Source organism: Panthera leo, chromosome C1 (genome assembly GCF_018350215.1).
Source record: "Panthera leo isolate Ple1 chromosome C1, P.leo_Ple1_pat1.1, whole genome shotgun sequence".
NCBI classification, from domain to species: domain Eukaryota; kingdom Metazoa; phylum Chordata; class Mammalia; order Carnivora; family Felidae; genus Panthera; species Panthera leo.
Genome location: NC_056686.1, coordinates 188,050,959 through 188,074,854, shown reverse-complemented (window position 1 = coordinate 188,074,854; position 23,896 = coordinate 188,050,959). Strand labels below are relative to the sequence as shown.

Sequence of the window (23,896 nt, the reverse complement as noted above, 5' to 3'; positions counted from 1 at the left end):
CTTAGGAGAGGCACTTCAAAAACACATTCAAAAACAATGGTAGTAGTTTCCAAATGATTTAGAACTGCTCAAAATGATGATCCTTGTATAAGTCATGAAATGAACAGTATTGTCTGGGGAGGTATAAAAATAAGCAAATACAAGGTAGGTTACTCAAACCTACTAATAACGACTAAACACAAACTAATTTATACTCAGAAAATAAAAATCTTAACCCAAGAAATAACATAATGGGAAGTTCTTATTTCCCCCCATTAAAATGATTTACTGGAAGTATGAAAAGAAGTTAGGATTATGTTTCCCTTTTATAAATATTTAGAAAAACATGACTTGCCAAAGTGTGCAAAAATAATGTCTCTCTTCAAGAATATTAGAGATTTAAAAAAAGAGCATTAGAGATCAAAGGAAAATAATATGAAGATAATGGCACAGAAAGTGATAAAACAAAAAAGCAGAGAGCTTCCCATTAAAATTATCATTATATTGATATAATAAGAATCAATGTATATCATGAATTAAGAAAATCTGATATACAAAAATCCAAATTTACATAATGAAGTACTAGTATGTATTTATATTCCACAGTATTACTTAGTTTATAAAAGGATTTAATACAGATTTTTCTAAACCATCATTTTCCTCCAGAAAGTTGAATGTATAAAATTTTAATATCTCTTTGAGACAGTGATCCAAGCTTCTTCCTTGGATGATGTTACCAGTTCATACTTAGTTTCAATAACTTGTCCCTCCACAGAAAGTAGGTGCAGCTTTCTCACCAATACACTCAGAAGTACTGTGGTCACCATATATGCAAACCTAGACAGGAAGAAAGTCAACCAATTACTAAAGATGAACAATTACATTTTTATATAATTATATATAATTATATAGGTTGCTTATTCTCCTCAGCAGTAATCATCAAAATTCTAAGTATAAAATTTGGCATCTTTCCTTTTACTTTCCTTTCTCTATCACCCACCTCAACTCTGGGCATTCCTGTGTGCCTGAGAATCCAAGCAAGGAGAAAGTTTTCATTACTGATTCGTCATCAAACCGGTCTGGATCAAATCTAAAAAGAAGATTTGGGCAGATCAAAACAGCTCCACTGGCATCTTACTTATTTATACTATAAAAACATAGATAGGTATCTAACAAAGTCTGAAAAATGTTAAAAATAAAAACTGCTGTCAAAATTGTATTTCAATTTCACCTATTATGTTCTCAAACTATTAAACATATATTGAGTCTTTCTGCTTAATTTATTATTTCTACACAATAGATACAAAATACATTTCTCTGGAATCAGCAAGGGATGAAAGTGTAACTGGGTGTACATCATTTTATGAGATATAAGGCTAAATCATACAAAATCACATAAGAATTATTTAAATTTAAGAGCATTAAAAACATCTGTTACATAAGACCATCTCATCAAAATGTGAAGCATCTTACAATGTCTCTACAATTCAAATGTATTTCCTGGGGATCCTGTGTGGTTCAGGCAGTTAAGTCCCTGACTCTTGATTTCGGCTCAGGTCATGATCTCATGGTTGAGAGATTTAGACCCAAATCAGGCTCCTCGCTGACAGTGCGGAAACTGCTTGTGTTTCTCTCTCTCCCCCTCTCTCTCTGCCCCTCCTCCGGTTTCTCTCTCTCTTAAAACAAAACAAAACACACAAGTGTTAAAAGATCTAAACCACGGGTGCTTAGCTGTTCAGCTGGTAGAGCATGGGACTCTTGATCTTGGGGCTGTGAATTCCAGCCCCACGGTGGGTGTTGAGACTACTTAAAAATAAATAGAGAAATAAAAGACCTAAACCATACTGTGGGAAAAAAATAATTCTGCTTTCATTTTCTTTTAAAAAAGTGTAAATTATGTTTCACTATTGGAATATACCAGACTTACATTACAGTCCATGTAACAATTATATCAAATTAAATCGGCTTTTCCTTTTTTTTAAAGTTTTCTTTTTTTTTTAAGTTTATTTATTTATTTTGAGAGAGAGAGACCACGGGAGGGGAGAGGCAAAAAGAGAGGGGAGGGAGAATCCCAAGCAGGTTTTGTTTTGTCAGTGTACAGCCCAATGTGGGGCTCAATCTCATGAACCATGAGATCATGACCTGAGCCAAAATCAACAGTCCAACGCTTAACCGACTAAGCCACCCAGACACTCCTCCTTTTTTTGTTTTTTTTTTTAAAGTTTTTATTTATTTATTTAAATAATCTCTGGGGTGCCTGGCTGGCTCAGCTGGTGGAGCATGCAATTCTTGACCTCAATGTTGTGAGTTTAAGTTCCATGTTGCATATAGATCTTACTTAAAACAAAATAAATAAAATAAAAAACTTATAATTAAGTAATCTCTACACCCAAGGTGAGGCTCGAACTCGTGACCCCAAGATCAAGAATCACATGTTCTTCAGACTGAGCCAGGCAGGCACCCCAATTAGCTTTACCTTTTATAAACTATCTTAAAAACTGAGACCCTAAATTTTTACCTGAAGATACCTACATGTTTTTATTTTTTTAATTATTTTATTTTATTTTTTTTAAATACCCGGTTTTCTATTTATTTTTCCCCTCTAATGTTTATTTATTTATTTTTAAGAGAGGCAGAGCACAAGTTGGGGGGAGAGGCAGACACAGAATCTGAAGCAGGCTCTAGGCTCCGAGCTGTAAGCACGGAGCCCAAGACCAGGCTCAAACCCATGAAGTGTAAGATCATGATCTGAGCTGAAGTTGAACACTCAAACAACTGAGCCACCCAGGCACCCCCTGTTTTTAATTTTGAGAGAGAGAGAGAGAGAGAGAGAGAGAGAGCGTGAGCACATGAGTAGGGAAAAGGGGCAGAGAGAAAGAGAGAATCTTAAGCAGGCTCCATGCTCAGCATAGAGCCCAACATGGGGCTCAATCCCACGATCCCAGGATCATGACTTGGGCTGAAATCAAGAGTCAGATACTCAAATGACTGAGCCACCCAGGTACCTCTATGTGTTCTTAGATTTTAAAAAAGAGTCAAACTTGATTTTTCCTATTACTTTATAGAACACCTCACAATTTTTACGATTAAGAATAAAATGAAATCCAAACTAAAAATAGTTTAATCCTAAATACTGAGGGATTTTGGTTTTTTTAGCTTTCAGTATATTTGACAAATGTTATGTATTTAAAGTATACAATATGATCTGATATATGTACACATTTTGAAAGAATTCCCACCCTTAAGTTAATTAGCACACCCCCCACAATACAGAGTTACTATTTTGTGTCTGTGTGGGGAGAACACTTAATTTCTACTATCTTAGCAAATCTCAATGACACTATACAGTATTATCAAACATGGTCATCACATTATACAGGAGATCCACAGACCTTACTCATCTTATAACTGAAAGTTTGTACCCTTTTACCAGCAGCTCTCTTTCCCCTACCACTACCTGCAGTCCCTGGAAAGGACCATTCTACTCTCGGCTTCTATGTGTTTGACCTTCCCCCTCGCCCCCCTCCATATTACACATGTAAGTGCTACAATGCAGCTCTCTGTCTGGCTCATTTCACTTAGTATTATGCCCTCCAGGTCTATCCATGTTGCACAAGTAGCAGGATTTCCTTCTTTTTTAGGGCTCAATAATATTCTACTCTATCTATATATCTATATATAGAGAGAGGAATATATCTACATATATATCTATATATAGACATACAGATATATAGATAGAGTGGACTATTCACTTTTTTATCCATTTACCCACTGACAGACACTTAGGTCATTTTCATACTTGTAAATAATACTGCGATATACGTAAGTACAGATATCTCAAGATGACAACACCATTTCTTTTGAATATATATGCAGCAAGTGGCACTTCTGGATGATATGGTAGTTTTATTTTTAATTTCTTGAAGAATATCCATACTATTTTCCACTGTGGTTGTAGCAATTTACATTCACACCAACAGTATACAAGGCTTCCCTTTTATCCACATCCTTGCCAGCATTTGTCATCTCTTTTTGAATCTTAACATATGTGAGATGATCTCTCACTGTGGTATATGTTTGCATTTTTCTGATGAGTGATGTTAAGCACCTTTTCATGTACCTCTCAGCCATTTGCATGTCTTCTTTGGAAAAATGTCTATTTGGGTCCTTTGCCCATTTTTAAAATTGGGTTATTCTTTTTCAGCTATTGAATTGTATGACTTCCTTAAATAGTTTTATTAAGCCAATATTGGATGTGTGGTTTGCAAATACTTTCTCCCACTCCATACGTTACCTTTTCATATTGTTGATGGTTTCTTTTACTATGCAGCTTTTTATTCTGATGTAGTCCCATATATTTATTTTGACTTGTGCTGCCTTTGCTTTTGGTGTCAAATCCAAGAAACCACTTCCAACATATACGTGAAGAATCTTACCCCTTATGTTTTCTTCTAGGAGTTTTAGGGTTTCAGCTATTACACTTAAGTATTATTCCATTTTGAGTTGTGTTTGTGCATGGTGTACGTTAGGAGTCCAGTTTTATTCTTCTGCATATGAATATCCAGGTTTCCGAGAACCATTTATTGAACAGACTATCCTTTCCCCCATTGCTTATTCTTGCCTCCTTTGTTAAAAAATAACTGACCATAGGGGCCCCTGGGTGGCTCAGTTGTTTGAATGTCTGACTTCAGCTCAGGTCATGATCTCACAGCTCGTGAGTTCGAACCCCGCATCAGGCTCTATGCTGACAGCTCGGAGCCTGGAGCCTGCTTCGGATTCTGTGCCTCCCTCTCTCTCTGCCCCAACCCACTCGCATTCTGTCTCTCAAAAATAAATAAACATTAAAAAAAATTTTTAAAAAAATGACCACATATGTATGGGTTTATTTACGGACTATGTGTCCATGCATCTCTGATCTGTGTTTTTATGCTAGTACCATATTATTTCGATTACTAAAGCTTTATAATATAGTTTGAAATTAAGAAGTATAATGCCTCCAGATTTACTCTTCTTTCTCAAGACTGCTTTAGCTATTCTGGGTCTTTTGTGGTTCCACATGAACATAAGGATTGTTTATTTCTTCTGTGAAAAATGACCTTAGGATTTTGAAAAAGCATTTAAGGTTTTATTTTTAAGTAATCTCTATACCCAATGTGGGGTTCAAATTTATGAACCTGAGATCAAGAGTTGCACACTGCATTGACTGAGCCAGCCAGGCACGCTGATATTAGGATTCTGAAAGGAATTGTCTTGAATCTGTAAATCATTTTGGCTACTAAGGGCACTTCAACATTCTTTTTTTTTTTTTTTTTGTAGATTTAGGTTGCCATTATTATTATTATTTTATTGTCAAGTTAGGTAACATACAGTGTAGTCTTGGCTTCAGGAGTAGATTCCCATGATTCATCACTTACATACAACACCCAGGGCTCATCCCAACAAATGCCCTCTCATCCCAACAAATGCCCTCCTCAATGCCCATCACCCATTTTCCCCACCCTCCCAATCTCCCACCCCCATCAACCCTCAGTTTGTTCCCTGTATTTAGGAGTCTCTTATGGTTTGCCTCCCTCTCTGTTTGCATCTTACTTTTTGCTTCCCTTCCCCTATGGTCATCTGTTAAGTTTCTCAAATTCCACATATTTGTGAAATCATGATATCTGTCTTTCTCTGACTGCCTTATTTCACTTTCAACATTATTAATTACTGCAATCCAAGAACATAGATTATCTTTCCTACTTCAACTATTTTCATCAATATTTTAGTTTTCAGTATATAGATCTTTCATCTTCATTGAATTTATTCCTAAATATTTTACTCTTTTTGATGTAAATGGGATTATATCATTTCTTTCTGATAATTCATTGTTGCATATAGAAATGCCACTTATTTTTGCATATTGATTTTGTGTCATGCAACTTTACTGAGTTTATTTATTATTTCTAACAGTTTTTGGCAGAATTTTTAGGGTTTACTATATATAATATCATGTCATCTGCAAATTAAGACAACTTTACTTCTTTCTGATTTAGATAACCTTTTTAAAAATTTCTAATTGAAGTATAGCTGACATGTAATATTGTATTAGTTTCAGGTGTACAACATAGTGATTTGACAATTACATACATTATGAAACGCTCACAAGTGTAGTTACCATCTGTCACCACAGAAATTATTAAAATATTATTGACTTATATTCCCTATGCTGTAGATTCCATCCCCATGACTTAGTTATAAGTCTAAGTCTGTATTCTTAATCCCTTTCACCTTCTTTGCCTATCCCCTCCCAACCCCAGCAACCACCAATTTGTTCTCCGAATTTATGAGCCCATAACTATTTGTACTATTTTTTTAGGTTCCAATTACAAGTAAAAATCATTTGGTGTTTGTCTTTCACTAACTTATTTCACTTAGCATAATACCCTTTAGGTCCATTTATGTTGTCACAAATGGCACGACTTCACTCTCTTTAACTGCAGAGTAATTTTCATTGTGTACATACACTACATCTTCCTTATCCATTCATGTATCAGTAGACATTTGGGTTGCTTCTACGTCTTAGCTATTGTAAATAATGATGTAATAGGGGCACCTGGGTGGCTGAGTTGATTAAGCATGTGACTCTTGGTTTTGGCTCAGGTCATGATCTCATGGTTTATGGGAACAAACCCTGTGCTGGGCTTTCTGCTGGCACCATGGAGCCTGCTTGGGATCCTCTCTCTATGCCCCTTCCCTGCTTGCTCAATCTCTCTCTCTCAAAATAAATAAACTTAAAAAATCTTTTAAATATTGCAATAAACATAGGAGTGCATATATCTTTTCTTTATGAAAACTAAAGGATTGTTAATTTCATTTATTAAATAATTTTTAAATATAAATTTAAAATTTTAATTCAGTGTAGTTTATACACAGTATTATAATAGTTTCAGGTGTACAATACAGTGATTCAACAACTCCATATATTACATAGTGCTCATCAAGGTAAGTGTACTATTAATCCCCTTCATCTATTTCACCCACCCCCCTCACCTTCCCTCTGGTAAAAATCTGTTGGTTCTCTATAGTTAAGAGTCTAGGTATTGAGGGTGGCTGGGTGGCTCGGTTGAGTGTCTGACTTCAACTCAGGTCATGATCTCACAGTTCCTGAGTTCGATCCCTGCATCCGGCTCTGTGCTGACAGCTCAGAGCCTGAAGCCTGCTTCAGATTCTGTGTCTGCCTGTCTTCCCTTCCCCTGCCCACACTCTGTGTCTCTCAAAAAAACAAAACAAAACAAAACAAAAAAACAAAAAAGAAAACTCTAGTTTTTGGTTTGTCTCTTTTTCTTCTCCTTTGTTCGTTTTGTTTCTTAAATTCCACATATGAGTGTATACTGTATGTCTCCCTCTGGCTGACTTATTTCACTTAGCATTATACTTCCTAGATCCATCCACATTGTTGCAAATGGCAAGATTTTGTTCTTTTTATGGTTGGGTATTATCACATCTTCTTCTTCTTCTTTTTTTTGAATTTACATCCACATTAGTTACATATAGTGCACCAATGATTTCAGGAGTAGATTTCTTAGTGACCCTTATGCATTTAGCCCACCCCTCCACCCCTCTTCCCACAACTCCTCCAGTAACCCTGAGTTTGTTCTCCATATTTATGAGTCTCTTCTGTTTTGTCCCCCTCCCTGTTTTTATATTATTTTTGTTTCCCTTCCCTTATGTTCATCTGTTTTGTTTCTTAAAGTCCTCATATGAGTGAAGTCATATGATTTTTGTCTTTCTCTGACTAATTTCACTTAGCATAATACCCTGGAGTTCCAACCACGTAGTTGCAAACGGCAAGATTTCATTCTTTTTGATTGCCGAGTAATAATCCATTGTATATATATATATATATATATATATAACACATTTTCTTTGTCCATTCATCCATCAAGGGACATTTGGGCTCTTTCCATACTTTGGCTATTGTTGATAGTGTTGCTATAAACATGGAGGTGCATGTGTCCTTCTGAAACAGCACACCTGTATCCCTTGGATAAATGCCTAGTAGTGCAATTGCTAGGTCCTAGGGGAGTTCTATTTTTAGTTTTTTGAGGAACCTCCATACTGTTTTCCAGAGTGGCTGCACCACCTTGCACTGCCACCAACAGTGCAAAAGAGATCCTCTTTCTCTGCATCCTCGCCAACATCTGTTGTTGCCTGAGTTGTTGATCTTAGCCATTCTGACAGGTGTAAAGTAGTATCTCATTGTGTTTTTGATTTGTATTTCCCTGATGATGAGTGATGTTGAGCATTTTTTCATGTGTTGGTTGGCCATCTGGATGTCTTCTTTGGAGAAGGATCTATTCAGGTCTTTTGCTCATTTCTTCACTGGATTATTTGTTTTTTGGGTGTTGAGTTTGATAAGTTCTTTGTAGATTTTGGATACTAACCTTTTATCTGACAGGTCGTTTGCAAATATCTTCTCCCATTCTGTCAGTTGCCTTTTAGTTTTGCTGATTGTTTCCTTTGCTGTGCAGAAAGAAGCTTTTTATTTTGATGAGATGCCAGTAGTTCATTTTTGCTTTTGTTTCCCTTGCTTCTGGAGACGTGTTGAGTAAGAAGTTGCTGCGGGCAAGATCAAAGAGGTTTTTGCCTGCTTTCTCCTCGAGGATTTTGATGGCTTCCTGTCTTCCATTGAGGTCTTTCATCCATTTTGAGTTTATTTTTGTGTATGGTGTAAGAAAGTGGTCCAGGTTCATTCTTCTGCATGTCGCTGTCCAGTTTTCCCATCACCTCTTGCTGAAGAGGCTGTCTTTATTCCATTGGATATTCTTTCCTGCTTTGTCAAAGATCAGTTGGCCATACATTTGTGAGTCCATTTCTGGATTCTCTATTCTGTTCCATTGATCTGAGTGTGTTCTTGTGCCGGTACCATACTGTCTTGATTACAGCTTTGTAGTATAGCCTGAAGTCCGGGATCGTGATGCCTCCTGCTTTGGTTTCCTTTTTCAAGATTGCTTTGGCTATTCGGGGTCTTTTCTGGTTCCATACAAATTTTAGGATCATTTGTTCTAGCTCTGTGAAGAATGCTGGTGTTATTTTGATAGGGATTGCATTGAATATGTAGATTGCTTTGGGTAGTATCGACATTTTAACATTTGTTCTTCCTATCCAGGAGCATGGAATATCTTTCCATTTTTTTTTTTTTTTGTCTTCTTCAATTTCTTTCCTAGGCTTTCTATAGTTTTCAGTGCATAGATTTTTCACCTCTTTGGTTAGATTTATTCCTAGGTATTTTATGGTTTTTGGTGTAACTGTACATGGGATAGATTTCTTGATTTCTCTGTCGCTTCACTGTTGGTATATAGGAATGCAACCGATTTCTGTGCATTGATTTTATATCCTGCAACTTTACTGAATTCACAAATCAGTTCTAGCAGTTTTTCAGTGGAATCTTTAGGGTTTCCCGTATAGAGTATCATGTCATCTGCGAAGAGTCAAAGTTTGACCTCCTCCTGGCCAGTTTGGACGCCTTTTATTTCTTTGTGTTGTGTGATTGCAGAGGCTAAGACTTCCAATACTATGTTGGATAACAGTGGCGAGAGTGGACATCCCTGTCTTGTTCCTGACCTTAGGGGGGAAGCTCTCCCTCTTTCCCCATTGAGGATGATATTAGCGTTTGGGTCTTTCATATATGGCTTCTATGATCTTGAGGTATGCTCCTTCTATCCCTACTTTCTTGAGGGTCCTTATCAAGAAAGGATGCTGTATTTTGTCAAATGCTTCCTTGCATCTATTGAGAGGATCATGTGGTTCTTGTCCTTTCTTTTATTGATGTGATGAATCATGTTAATTGTTTTGCAGATATTGAACCAGCCCTGCATCCCAGGTATATCCCACTTGCTCGTGGTGGATAATTTTTTTAATGTAGTGTTGGATCTGGTTGGCTAATATCTTGTTGAGGATTTCTGCATCCATGTTCATCAGGGAAATTAGTCTATAGTTCTCCTTTTTAGTGGGGTCTCTGTCTGCTTTTGGAATCAAGGTAATGCTGGCTTCATAGAAAGAGCTTGGAAGTTTTCCTTCCATTTCCATTTTTTGGAACGCCTTCAAGAGAGTAGGTGTTAACTCTTCCTTAAATGTTTGGTAGAATTCCCCTGGAAAGCCATGTGGCCCTGGACTCTTGTTTTTTGGCAGATTTTTGATTACTGATTCGATTTCCTTACTGGTTATGGGTCTGTTCAAATTTGCGATTTCTTCCTGTTTCAGTTTTGGTAGTGTATATGTTTCTAGGAATTTATCCATTTCTTCCAGATTGCCCATTTTATTGGCATATAATTGCTCATAATATTCTCTTATTATTGTTTGTATTTCTGCTGTGTTGGTTGTGATCTCTCCTCTTCCATTCCTGATTTTATTTGGGTCCTTTCCTTTTTGTTTTTGAACAAACTGGCTAGTGGTTTATCAATTTTATTAATTCTTTCCAAGAACCAGCTTCTGGTTTCATTGATCTGTTCTACTGGTTTTTTGGTTTCGATGACATTAATTTTTGCTCTAATGTTTATTTCCTGTCTTCTACTGGTTTTGGGTTTTATTTACTGTTCTTTTTCCAGCTCCTTAAGGCGTAAGGTTAGGTTGTGAATTTGAGATCTTTCTTCCATCTTTAGGAAGGCCTGGATTGCTATATACTTTCCTCTTATGACCGCCTTTGCTGCGTACCAGAGGTTTTGGGTTGTAGTGTTATCATTTTCATTGATTTCCATGTACTTTTTAATTTCCTCTTTAACTGCTTTGGTTAGCCCATTCATTCTTTAGTAGCATGTTCTTCAGACTCCAATTATTTGTTACCTTTCCAAATTTTTTCTTGTGGTTGATTTCGAGTTTCATAGCGTTGTGGTCTGAAAATATGCATGGTATGATCTTGATCTTCTTGTACTTACTTAGGGCTGATTTGTGTTCCAGTATATGTTCTATTCTGGAGAATGTTCCATGTGCACAGGAGAAGAATGTATATTCTGCTGCTTTAGGATGAAATGTTCTGAATATATCTGTTAAGTCCATCTGGTCCAGTGTGTCATTCAAAGAAATTGTTTCCTTGTTGATTTTTTGATTAGATGATCTGTCCACTGCTGTGAGTGGGGTGTTGAAGTCTCCTACTTTTATGGTATTACTATTGATGAGTTTCTTTATGTTTGTGATTAATTGATTTATATATTTGGTACTCCCACATTAGGCACATAAATGTTTACAACTGTTAGGTCTTCTTGGTGGATAGACCCCTTAATTATGATATAATGCCCTTCTGCATCTCTTGATACAGTCTTTATTTTAACGTCTAGATTGTCTGATATAAGTATGGCTACTCCGGTTTTCTTTTGTTGACTATTAGCATGATAGATGCTTCTCCATCCCCTTATCTTCAATATGAAGGTGTCTTTAGGTCTAAAGTGGGTCTCTTGTAAACTGCAAATAGATGGATCTTGTTTTATCCATTCTGTTACCCTATGTCTTTTGATTGGACCATTGAGTCCATTGATGTTTACAGTGACTACTGAAAGATATGAATTTATTGCCATTTATGATGCTTGTAGAGTTGGAGTTTCTGGTGGTGTTTTCTGGTCCTTTCTAATCTTTGTTGCTTTTGGTATGTATGTATGTATGCATGCATGCATGTATGTATTTATCTTTTCATCTTTTCTCCCCTCAGAGAGTCCCCCTTAAAATTTCTTGCAGGGCTGGTTTAGTGGTCACAAACTCCTTTAATTTTTGTCCGGGAAACTTTTTATCTCTTCTATTTTGAATAACAGCCTTGCTGGATAAAGAATTCTTGGCTGCATATTTTTCTGACTCAGCACATTGAATATATCCTGCCACTCCTTTCTGGCCTGCCAAGTTTCTGTGGGTAGGTCTGCTGCAAACCTGATCTGTCTTCCCTTGTAGGTTAGGGAATTTTTTTCCCTTACTGCTTTCATGATTCTCTCCTTGCCTGAGTATTTTGTGAATCTGACTTTTGTGATATGGTATTTTGTGATATGCCTTGTTGATGGTCGATTTTTGTTGAATCTAATGGGGGTCCTCTGTGCTTCCTGGATTTTGATGTCTGTGTCTTTCCCCAGGTTAGGAAAGTTTTCTGCTATGATTTGCTCACATAACCCTTCTACCCTCATTTCTGTCTCTTCCTCTTCTGGGACCCCTATGATTTTGATGTTGTTCCTTTTTAATGAGTCACTGATTTCTCTGATTCTTAAATCGTGCTCTTTTGCCTTAACCTCCCTTTTTTTTTCTGCTTCATTATTCTCTATAAGTTTGTCCTCTATATAGCTGAGTCTCTGTTCTGCCTCATCCAGCCTTGCCGCTGCGGCATCCATCTGTGACTGCAGCTCAGTTATAGCATTTTTTATTTCATTCTGACTAGTTTTTACTTCTTTTATCTCTGCAGAAAGGGATTCTAATCTATTTTTGACTCCGGCTAGTATTCTTATTATCTTGATTCTAAATTCTGGTTCAGACGTCTTGCTTATACCTGTGTTGGTTAAATCCCTGGCTGTCGTTTCTTTGTGCTCCTTTGGGGTGAATTCCTGCTGAATTCTGTGCTTCAGGTTGTGCAGATTGTTGTGTTAATCATCCAGTTTTCTAGGTGTGCAGGATGGTTTAGTGTTGGTCTGTCTGTATTTCATGGACACAAGACACACAAAAAACTTCCATGCTGTTCCACCATCTTGGCTCCTCCAATCTATACCACATCTTCTTTATCTATTCATCTATTGATGGACACTTGTGCTGCTTCCATACATTGGTTATTGTAAATAATGCTGCTATAAACACAGGAATACATATATCCCTCTGAATTAGTATTTTTGTATTCTTTGGGTAAGTACCTAGTAGTGGAATTACTGGATCATAGGGCATTTAGTTCCTTTTTTAATCTTTTGAGGAACCTCCATGTTGTCTTCCACAATGGCTGTACCAGTTTACAGTACCAACAACAGTGCAAGAGGGTTTTTTTTCTTCTCCACATCCTTGCCAACACATGATGTTTCTTGAGTTTTTGGTTTCCACCATCCTGACAGGTGTAAGGTGATATCTCATTGTGGGTTTTGATTTGCATTTCCTTAGGATGAGTAATGTTAAACATCTTTTCATGTGTCTGTTGGTCATCTGTATGTCTTGGGGAAATATCTGTTCATTTCTTCTGCCCATTTTTAATTTTTTTTTTTAAATTATATTTTTAATGTTTATATTGAGAGACAGAGAGTGTGAGTGGGGGAGGGGCAGAGAGAGAGAGAGGGACAGAATCCCAAGCAGGCTCTGCACTGACAGCACAGGAGACTGACATGGGACTTGGTCTCACAAACCGTTGAGGTCACGTCCTGAACCAAAATCAAGAGTTGCATACTTAACCAACTGAGCCACCCAAGTGCCCCTTCTGCCCATTTGTTGGTTATTTGGGTTTTGAGTGTTGAGTTGTAGAAGTTCTTTACATATTTTGGATACTAACTCTTTATCAGATATGTTATTGGCAAATATCTTCTCCCATTCAGTAGGCTGTCTTTTAGTTTGTTGGTTGTTTCCTTTGCTGTGCAGAAGTTTTTTATTTTGATGTAGTCCCAATATTTTATTTTGTTTTTGTTTCCCTCACCTCAGAAGACATATCTAGGAGGAGTTGCTACAACCAATTTCAGAGAAATTACTGCCTGTCTCTCTTCTAGAACTTTTATGGTTTCAGGTCTCATATTTAGTTCCTTAATCCATTTTGAGTTATTTTTGTGTATGGTGTAAGAAAGTGGTCCAGTTTTAGGACACCTGGGTGGCTCAGTCAGCTAAGGGTCCTACTTCGGCTCAGGTCATGATCTTGCCATTCACGAGTTTGAGCCCCGCATCAGGCTCTGTGCTGACAGCTCAGAGGCTAGAGCCTGCTTCAGGTTCTGTGTCTCCCTCTCTCTCTGTCCATCCCGCACTCACGCTCTGTCTCTCAAAAATGAATAAACGTTAAAAAAAATGTTAGAAAGTGGTCCAGTTTCATTGTTTTGCATATAGCTGTCCAGTTTTCCCAACATCATTTATTGAAGAGACTGTCTTTCCCCACTGTGGGTATTCTTACCTCCTTTATTGTAGACTAATTGACCACATAAGTATGAGTTTATTTCTACCTCCAATTTTGTTCCATTGATCAATGTGCGTATTTTTGTGCCAGTATCATACTGTTTTGATTATTACAACTTTGTTGTAACTTCAAATCTGGGATTGTAATACCTATAGCTTCGTCTTCTTTCTTAAGACTGCTTTGGCTATTTTGGCTATTCATTATTCCATACAACTTTTAGGATTATCTATTCTAGTTCTGTGAAAAACACTACTGGTATTTTTTTCAAGAATAAAAAAAAAATTTTTTTAATGTTTATTTATTTTTTGAGAGAGCAAGAGAGACTGTGAGTGGAGAAGGAGCAGAAAGAAAGAGGGAGACACAGAATCCAAAGCAGGCTATAGGCTCTGAGCTGCTAGCACAGAGCCCAAAAGGAGGCTCAAACCCACAGACCATGATATCATGACCTGAGCTGAAGTTGGATGCACAACCCAGAAAGCCACCTAGGCACCCCGTTTTGTAAAGATTTTTTTAAAGTAATCTCCACACCCTACATGGGGATTGAACTCACAACCACGAGATTAAGAGCCACACACACCACTGACCAAGCCAGCCAGGTGTCCCACTACTGGTATTTTGATAGGTATTGAATTGAATTAGATTGCTTTGGGTAGTATAGGCATTTTAACAGTATTCTTCCAGTCCATGGGCATGATACACCTTTCTATTTATATATCTTCAATTTCCTTCATTAGTGTCTTATAGTTTTCAGAGCATAGGTCCTTCAATCCTTGGTTAAATTTATCCCTAGGTTTTAGTTTTGTTTTTTGTTTTTTTAATGTAATTGTAAATCGGATTGTTTTCTTAATTTCTCTTTCTGGTAGTTCATTATCAGTGTACAGAAATGCTACAGATTTCTGTATATTAATTTTGTATCCTGAAGCTTTACTGAATTTATTAGTTCTAGTAGTTTTTTGATGGAGTGTTTAGGGTTTTCTATATATAATATCATGAGATGTGCAAATAGCAACAGTTTTATTTCTTCCTTACCAATTTGGATGCCTTTTATTTATTTTTCTTGTCTGACTGCTGTGGCTAGGGCTTCCAGTACTATGTTGAATATAAGTGGTGAGACTGAACATCTCTGTTTGCTTTGTTTTTTTAATGTTTATTTATTTTTGAGAGAAAGAGACAGAGAGAGGGAGACACAGAATATGAAGCAGGCTCAGGCTCTGAGCTGTCAGCACAGAGTCTGATGTGGGGCTCGAACTCATGAGCCATGAGATCATGATGTGACCTGAAGTCGGATGCTTAACCGACTGAGCCACCCAGGTGCCCCTGTCTTGTTCTTGATCTTAGAGGGAAAGCTTTCTGTTCTTCACCACTGAGGATGATGTGGGCTGTGGGTCTGTCCTATATGGACTTTATTATGTTGAATTATATTCTTTGGCTACTCGAGGCCTTTTGTCATTTCATACAAGTTTTAAGATTACTTGTTCTAGTTCTGTGTAAAATAATATTGGTATTTTGATTATGGATCGCACTTTGTCAATGTGAAAGCAGTCAAACCCCTTCCAGATAAAGACTGAAATATGGGCATTTGCCCGCCTCCTTTGGATTGAACTCTGGGGGCTAGCCACAGTAAGTACCTGCATGCCTATTAACAACTACTTCTTTGTTTGCTATTATCCTATGGAAATTATGAATACGAGAACCCAAGCTATCACAGGTAATTTGGGGCATATCCCTCAGATAGCAGCTGTAAAAGTTAGGCCACTAAATGTGTGCTAAGGGAGAGTCCTCTGACATGGTTTTATTGTTGGGGTGAATTGGAAGTGGGGTTAGGTCATGCCCACTTGCTCCCCTAGGTTTCAGGAAGGATCATGGCCATTACAGGGAGATGTGTGCTAACTAAAAGCTAGACCCTCAGGCAGCAGCTTCTAAAATTTCCAGTCAAACTCCTTCCTCTGTGCTGAGCCCTAGAGGAAAAGCCACAGCAAGTGCTATGCTCCCATTGTGCACCATTAAGAATTGTTTCTTGGAGGTGGGGGGGAGCCTGCTTCTGTGGTATAAGCCTGTGGGACTCATCAACACAAGCCCTGGTGGCTTTTAGAGCTACATGCTTTGGAAACCCAAATCTCAGGTGAGAGTCTTCAATTTGGGGCAGTAAGAGTACAGTCCAAACCCTTTGATCCTCAGGGAGAAGCTGGCAGTTGGGGGTTCCCTCCCAATTATATGGCACTGTGCTGGGGGTAGGTTTATGGTAAGAGTGTGCCTCATCCTTTCCTACACGTTTTAATGTGGATATTTTCTCATTTGCCCCATTGTATTGGAGTCACTAAGCTAGTTTCTGGATTTCTCTCAGAGGGATTTGCTCCATGCATGGCAACACTGAGTGCTGCCATGTTTCCGGAGGGAAATTCAGGAGCCTGCTATGTCACCATTTGGTCCCAGTCCACACTGAGGTTTTGACATTTGTCTTCATTCTTTTCAGCTGAGAATTTTGTATTAGTCTGGTTTTTAAAGTTGATAATATTTCATCCTTTACTATAGAGTAGTATTTACATTATTGTCCATTAAAATCATAGAATTTGACCCGGATTTTCTTGCTCTGACATATTGCCAATATGGTAATAATAATAATGTATTTCTATGCATTTCTTTTTATAAATAAATCATATCCAGACATTTTTCTATAGGGAGAATGTGTTAACATCAGTTACTCAAAAAGAAAACTTCTAAAAACCATAATGAACTACTGAGAATCCCTGAAAAACAGCCTGGCAGTTTCTTACAAAACTAAACATGCACTAGCCATATGACCCAGCAATTGCACTCTTGGGCATTTATCCCAAGGAAATGAAGCCTTATGTTCACACAAAAACCCTTACATGAATGTTCAAAGCAGCTTCATTACCAAAACAACCCAAATGTTCTCCAGTGGGTGAAAGGTTGAACAACTCTGGTATATCCATATAATAGAATACTATGCAGTTCTAAAACAATAGGAAACATATTACGTTGACCTCAAGAGCATTAGATTTAGGGACACCTGGGTGGCTCGGTCACTTAAGTGTCCAACTCTTTAAATTCGCTTAGAGGGGTGCCTGGGTGGCTCAGTCGGTTAAGCGGCCGACTTTGGCTCAGGTCATGATCTCGCAGTCAGTGAGTTCAAGCCCCGCGTCGGGCTCTGTGCTGACAGCTCAGAGCCTGGAGCCTGTTTCAGATTCTGTGTCTCCCTCTCCCTGACCCTCCCCCGTTCATGCTCTGTCTCTCTTTCTCAAAAATAAATAAACATTAAATAAATAAATAAATAAATAAATGCTCTGTCTCTCTGTCTCACAAATAAATAAACATTAAATAAATAAATAAATAAATAAATAAATAAATAAATAAATAAATAAATAAATTCGCTTAGGTCACGATCCCAGGGTTGTGGAACCAAGCCCCGTGTCAGACTCCATGCTGATCATGGAGATCGCTTAAGATTCTCTCCCTCCTCTCTCTTTGCCCTTCCTCCTGCTCACACTAGCGTTCTCTTTCTCTCTCAATAAATAAATAAACCTTAAAAAAAAGTGATAATAGGAGAGACAAAGAGAAACAGATAGCAGATTGATGAATGAAATAGTGAACAGAAGATACAAAGAGAAAGCAGTGGCTTTCTTATGTTATATCACTGTCACATATTAAATTTTCTCCTCAAAATTTAGAAAAGGAATGCAAAACATACAAACACATGAAAATCAATAATCACAAGGATAAAAAAAGATATTTCATACTTGTGTGGTAACGGCCAAGTACTGGGATCCTGAAGTACCACACCAAGGGCATAAAGAACAAGAGTCTGCAAAAAAAATTACTCTAGTTAGTAAAGGTCTAACAGAGATGAAGTGACTGCCAGAAAGCCGACTCATCCTAAATGCTCTTTTAATACAGATAATGAATACAGAATAAAAATAGAAAGTAAAAGAAGAAAACACAGGCCATTATTTTGATGATTTTATAGTGGGGAAGGCCTCCCTAAGTTTGTCAAAATCTGGAAGTCATAAAGGAATAACAGATTTAACTATGAAAATTTAAAACCTGCATCCAGTTAAAACAAAACAAACCAGACCAAAATCACCAGTGAAAGATAAATAATAAGAAACACATAAGTGTTTAATAAATAAAATAATAAGAAAAACACATTTCCCATATAATTGATAGTTAGTATGTACAATACACAAAAAGACATTTAAGCTTACTAGAAGAAAGAGTAAGTTAGAAGCACGTAATTCACAAAAGAAGAAATACAAACTTTTAAATATGTATGAAAAGCTGCTCAATCATTCCAATGATCAGGGAAAAGCAAATTAAAATAATGATATAGTATGTCATATAAGAAATGTGTAAAAAGTTCATAAATCCTGAAGTGGTAAGGATATGGAGAGAAAAAGCATTCTCATACACTGTTGCTAAAAATATAAACTGTTTTTTAGAGGGCAACTTAAATTTAATATACATAAGCAGTTTGACCCCAAAACTCTTATTTCTAAGGCTCTCTCTACTCAATACCTATACAAGTATACAGTCTGTAATAACAAAACAAATGATGTCAATCTAAATTTCAACCAATGGAGACTGCTTAAATAAACTACACAACACACTCATACAATGGAATACTCTATATCCATTAAAAGTAATGAGTTGGATCTGTATTAAATACCAGTTGTACTAATAGTCATGATACACTTAATTAAAGAAGCAAATTAATGAAGGATATATGAAAAACAACCTTTCACATATAAATTCAGTTTTTAAAATACATACATATGGGGCGCCTGGGTGGCTCAGTCGGTTAAGCGTCCGACTTCGGCTCAGGTCATGATCTCGCGGTTCGTGAGTTCAAGCCCTGCGTTGGTCTCTGTGCTGACAGCTCAGAGCCTGGAGCCTGTTTCATATTCTGTGTCTCCCTCTCTCTCTCTGACCCTCCCCCGTTCATGCTCTGTCTCTCTCTGTCTCAAAAATAAACGTTAAAAAAAAATTAAAAAAATAAAATAAAATACATACATATATGTATATTACACACACAGAGTAATATACATACATAGAAAAAGATCTACAAAAATACTTTAGTATTAATAGTAGCACACATGAGGAAGGAAGCCTTTCTATTATTTAGACTTTAAAACAGCATATGTTATTATCATTTAAAATAACTGTGTCCTTCATTTATTTTATTTAAGTTTATTTATTTTGAGAGAGTGAGAGTGAGTGAGCACAAGTGGGGGAAGAGCAGAGAGTAGGACAGAGAGAAAGAATCCCAAGCACAGTTAACACTGTGAGTGCAGAGCCCAACATGGGACTTGAACCCACGAACCATGAGATCATGACCTGAACCAAAGTCAGACACTTAACCAACTGAGCCACCCAGGTACCCCGTGTCTTTGATTTAATAACAGGTATAATTTATTGGACATTTTAGACAATACAATTTAAAAATACACACTAAAAGAGTTGAAAAGAACAACTAGATGAGTTAGTAAGTATAACAAATATTTCCTACCTCTCTAGGAATAATAAATTTGTCAACCTTTCCCTCAATATCTTGAAGCCGGGCAGAAACTGGAGTCAGTTTGGCAGTCCGAACTGTTTCACAAAGTACTTGCCGACAATATCTGTTTAAAAAAAACATTTTTACAGATTTTTACTCTGGGAGAGGCAGTTTGAAATGTACATACATTTTAAAATGTCATTCAACAACTTTAATAATCTTCCTAATTTGAAATAGTCACATCATAATTCTAATGTGGTTTTTTTTTTTTAATTTTTTTTTTTAATGTTTATTTATTTTTGAGACAGAGGGAGACAGAGCATGAACGGGGGAGGGTCACAGAGAGAGGGAGACACAGAATCTGAAACAGGCTCCAGGCTCTGAGCTGTCGGCACAGAGCACGACGCGGGGCTCGAACTCACGGACCGCGAGATCGTGACCTGAGCTGAAGTCGGACGCTTAACCGACCGAGCCACCCAGGCGCCCCAATTCTAATGTGTTTTAAAATAAGTTATGTATTAGAGGTATATAAAGTCCAGGTAGGTATAAATTTAAACAAATGAAAACAACTTTAAAAGTACCAGAAGAAAACTCAAAACAGTTATTTTTATATTTGAGTGCAAAAATCCTTTATTTTTAAAATAAAATAAAAATAAAAATATTGACACGACAGAAATCATAAAGAAAAATACAAATAATCCAAGTATGAAAATGTAACATATTTGCAATTGTAAGTACAACTGAAAAACAACTAGGAAAAATATTATCACAGTGCGTAACAGCTCTTTAAAAATCCATAATTGGGGCGCCTGGGTGGCGCAGTCGGTTAAGCGTCGGACTTCAGCCAGGTCACGATCTCCCGGTCTGTGAGTTCGAGCCCCGCGTCAGGCTCTGGGCTGATGGCTCGGAGCCTGGAGCCTGTTTCCGATTCTGTGTCTCCCTCTCTCTCTGCCCCTCCCCCGTTCATGCTCTGTCTCTCTCTGTCCCAAAAATAAATAAAAAACGTTGAAAAAAAAAATTAAAAAAAATAAAAATAAAAATCCATAATTATTGGGGTGTCTAGGTGGCTCACTCAGTTAAGTGTCCGATGCCTGACTTCAGCTGGAGTCATGATCTCATTGTCATGAGATAGAGCCCCAAGTGGGGCTCTGCACTGGGCATGGAGCCTGCTTGAGATTCTTTCTCTCCCTCTGCCCCACCCCAGCTCGTGCTCGCTCGCTCTCTATCTCTTTCTCCCTAAAAAATAAACAAAAATTTATAAAAATAAAAATAAAAATAGATAATGAAAATCATCAAACACCCTGACGGAAATATGGACAAACATAAAAAAGTAATTCACATACAACAAAATACAAATGTCCTGCAAACATATGAAGTGATACTCAACCTCTTTAATGGTGGAAAAATTGCCAATTATAGCAAATTAAAAAAAGTTTTTAACGTTTATTCATTTTCGAGACACAGAGACAGAGCATGAGTGGGGGAGGGGTAGAGAGAGAGAGAGAGAGAGGGAGACACAGAATCCAAAGCAGGCTCCAGGCTTTGGGCTGCCAGCACAGAGCCTGACGTGGGGCTCGAACTCACAGACCGTGAGATCATGACCTGAGCCAAAGTCGGACGCCTAACCAACTGAGCCACCCAGGCACCCCTATAGCAACTTTTTTCTTACTTGACAGATCAGCAAAGATGAAATAGAATGACATTAGACAATACTAATAAAAAATGGGGAAAAGAGGGGTGTCTGGGTGGCTCAGTGGGTTGACTTTCGCTCAGGTCATGATCTCAGGGTTCATGAGTTCAAGCCCCATATCAGGCTCACAACTATCAGTGCAGAGCCTGCTCAGGATCATCTTTCTTCCTCTCTCTCTCTGCCCCTCCCCAGCTTGCGCTCTCTCTCAAAAATAAATATGTTTTTTAAATGGGGAAAAGACATTTATATCCAGTTGTTGGAAATATAAATTGGTACACCCTTTCTGAAGGATAATTTGGCAATGTATAAAAATATTTTTTTATTTTATTATTTTTTTATTTTTTTATTTATTTTTATTTTTTAATATATGAAATTTACTGTCAAATTGGTTTCCATACAACACCCAGTGCTCATCCCAAAAGGTGCCCTCCTCAATACCCATCACCCACCCTGCCCTCCCTCCCACCCCCCATCAACCCGCAGTTTGTTCTCAGTTTTTAACAGTCTCTTATGCTTTGTCTCTCTCCCACTCTAACCTCTTTTTTTTTTTTTTTTTTCCTTCCCCTCCCCCATGGGTTTCTGTTACGTTTCTCAGGATCCACATAAGAGTGAAACCATATGGTATCTGTCTTTCTCTGTATGGCTTATTTCACTTAGCATAACACTCTCCAGTTCCATCCATGTTGCTACAAAAGGCCATATTTCATTTTTTCTCAGGCAATGTATAAAAATATTAAGTGTACAACACAATTAGAATAAAAGCTAAAATGTATTGAAATGTTATCATAAGCCAGTTCTATTAAATATTCTCTATGCACTATCTCACTTAATCCTTATTTAAACCTCATGGATGCTATTATTATTTTAATTTTACAGATTTTTAGAAATGAGGCAATTTTTTTTAAATTTTTTTCGATTTTTTTTTATTGAGAGAGAGAGAGAGAGAGAGACAGAGTGCAAGGGAGGGGCAGAGAGAGAGGGAGACACAGAATGCAAAGCAGGCTCCAGGCTCTGAGCTGTCAGCAAAGAGCGCAATGTGGAGCTGGAACCCATAAACCACAAGATCATGACCTGAGCCAAAGTCGGATGCCCAACAGACTGAGCCACCCAGGCGACCCATAAAATGAGGCAATTATTTAAGATCAACACAGCAGGGAAGTGGTGTCAACAGAATTCAAACCTAGGTCTGTCTTAGTCCACACCCCCTTATCGTAAATACTAAGTTACTGTATATATCCTTCAATAATAATCTCACTTCTAGGACTTTATTAATAGAAACAATTGGAAATATTAACAAAAATACAAGTGTAGGAAAGTTGGCTGTTTATAATATCTAAAAACAACAAAAACATAGGAGGCAAATCCTTCCTTTCCTCTTTGAACAAGTATTTATTAGGTACCTACTACATTAGAAGCACCATGTTAGATACTGAACTACAACAGTGAACAAGACAGATACCCACAAAGGGACTCAAAGTCTAGTTGGTAGGGAAAGAGAAGGTGGTAGGGACATCAAGGATGACAATTTAAAAAGCATACTAATGGTTATGATAAAGGAAGTTCAGGGATTTGGGTAACACATGGCATAGCAGGAGCACCTAACTAAAGAAAGGACTTTGCAGAGAAATAAGCATTTTAGGCTGAGACCTGCTGGGGAAAAAAAAAAAAAAAAAAAGGCGTTAGCTAGAAGACAAAGGAAGAGAGAATCTAGACAAAAGAGTAGTCTGCAAAAGCCAGAAGATAAGAAAGACTACTGCAGCTTTGCAGAAACAAAAGAATTTTAGTATATCTAAATCCTAGATATGAAAAGGTACAAATAAAAAGAGAAAAGATGGGAGAAGAATACAAAGCCCAGCTCTTGGAATGCCTCATAAGCTACACTGGTGAGTTTAAATGTTATCTTAGGGGCAACCAGAAGTCACTGAAGGCTTTTAAATTAGGGAGTCATCTGCCCAGATGCTGACTCCCTAGGTATAGAAAAATCACTAGCACAGTAATTCTCAACATTAGAATTATCTGAGGAGCTTTTGAAAACTGATGCCTGGAGATTGTTGGTATGGAATTGGTCCTAGGTTATCTGTATGTTTAAAGCACCCAGTGTTTACAGTGTGTAGTCACAGCCTCCAGTAGCAATTTGGAAAATGGACTGGAGGGGACCAAGATCCAAGGCTGTTGAAATATCCCACGCAAGTTGATGGTGGTCTGAATAGAGTGGGGGCGATGAAAAGAATTAAAATCAAACTTCCAACTATAATGTGTTTGGAAAGTACAAACAACAAACCTAATAACTGATTGGATGTGGTGGAGTTATACATATATAAAAACAGTCCATAAAATATTTAGAGAAAAAATTAAATTTACAGAAGATTTATATTTTTATATTTTAAAATATTTTGAAATTTTTTATTTTAAATATATATGTATATATGCACAGAAAAAGCTGGAAAAATAGTAAAAATAGTTAACAATTGTTATCTCTTAAGGGTACACTTACAAAAAACCTTCACCTTCTACTTCATACACTTCTGTATTATAAAAACTTCAAAAGACAATTATGTATTACTTTCAAAATGAAAGGTTATGAGGAGCCTAGATGGCTCAGTAAGTTAAGTGTGTGACTTCAGCTCAGGTCATGATC

General features: G+C 37.3%; 1 protein-coding gene across 2 annotated transcripts in view; it reads right to left on the bottom strand.

Moving 5' to 3' along the window:
* Nucleotides 1-570: 570 nt before the first annotated feature.
* Nucleotides 571-23,896, bottom strand: part of LOC122226517 (cytochrome P450 20A1) — a 74,725-nt gene continuing 51,399 nt past the window's right edge. For both annotated transcript variants that reach the window (XM_042949807.1, XM_042949808.1), the window contains exons 10-13: nucleotides 19,581-19,692; nucleotides 17,815-17,879; nucleotides 980-1,069; nucleotides 571-816 (exon numbers count right to left, since the gene is read on the bottom strand). In XM_042949807.1, coding sequence (XP_042805741.1) covers nucleotides 666-816; nucleotides 980-1,069; nucleotides 17,815-17,879; nucleotides 19,581-19,692 — 418 coding nt within the window. In that variant the 3' untranslated portion in view covers nucleotides 571-665. The remainder of the gene's footprint in view (nucleotides 817-979; nucleotides 1,070-17,814; nucleotides 17,880-19,580; nucleotides 19,693-23,896) is intronic.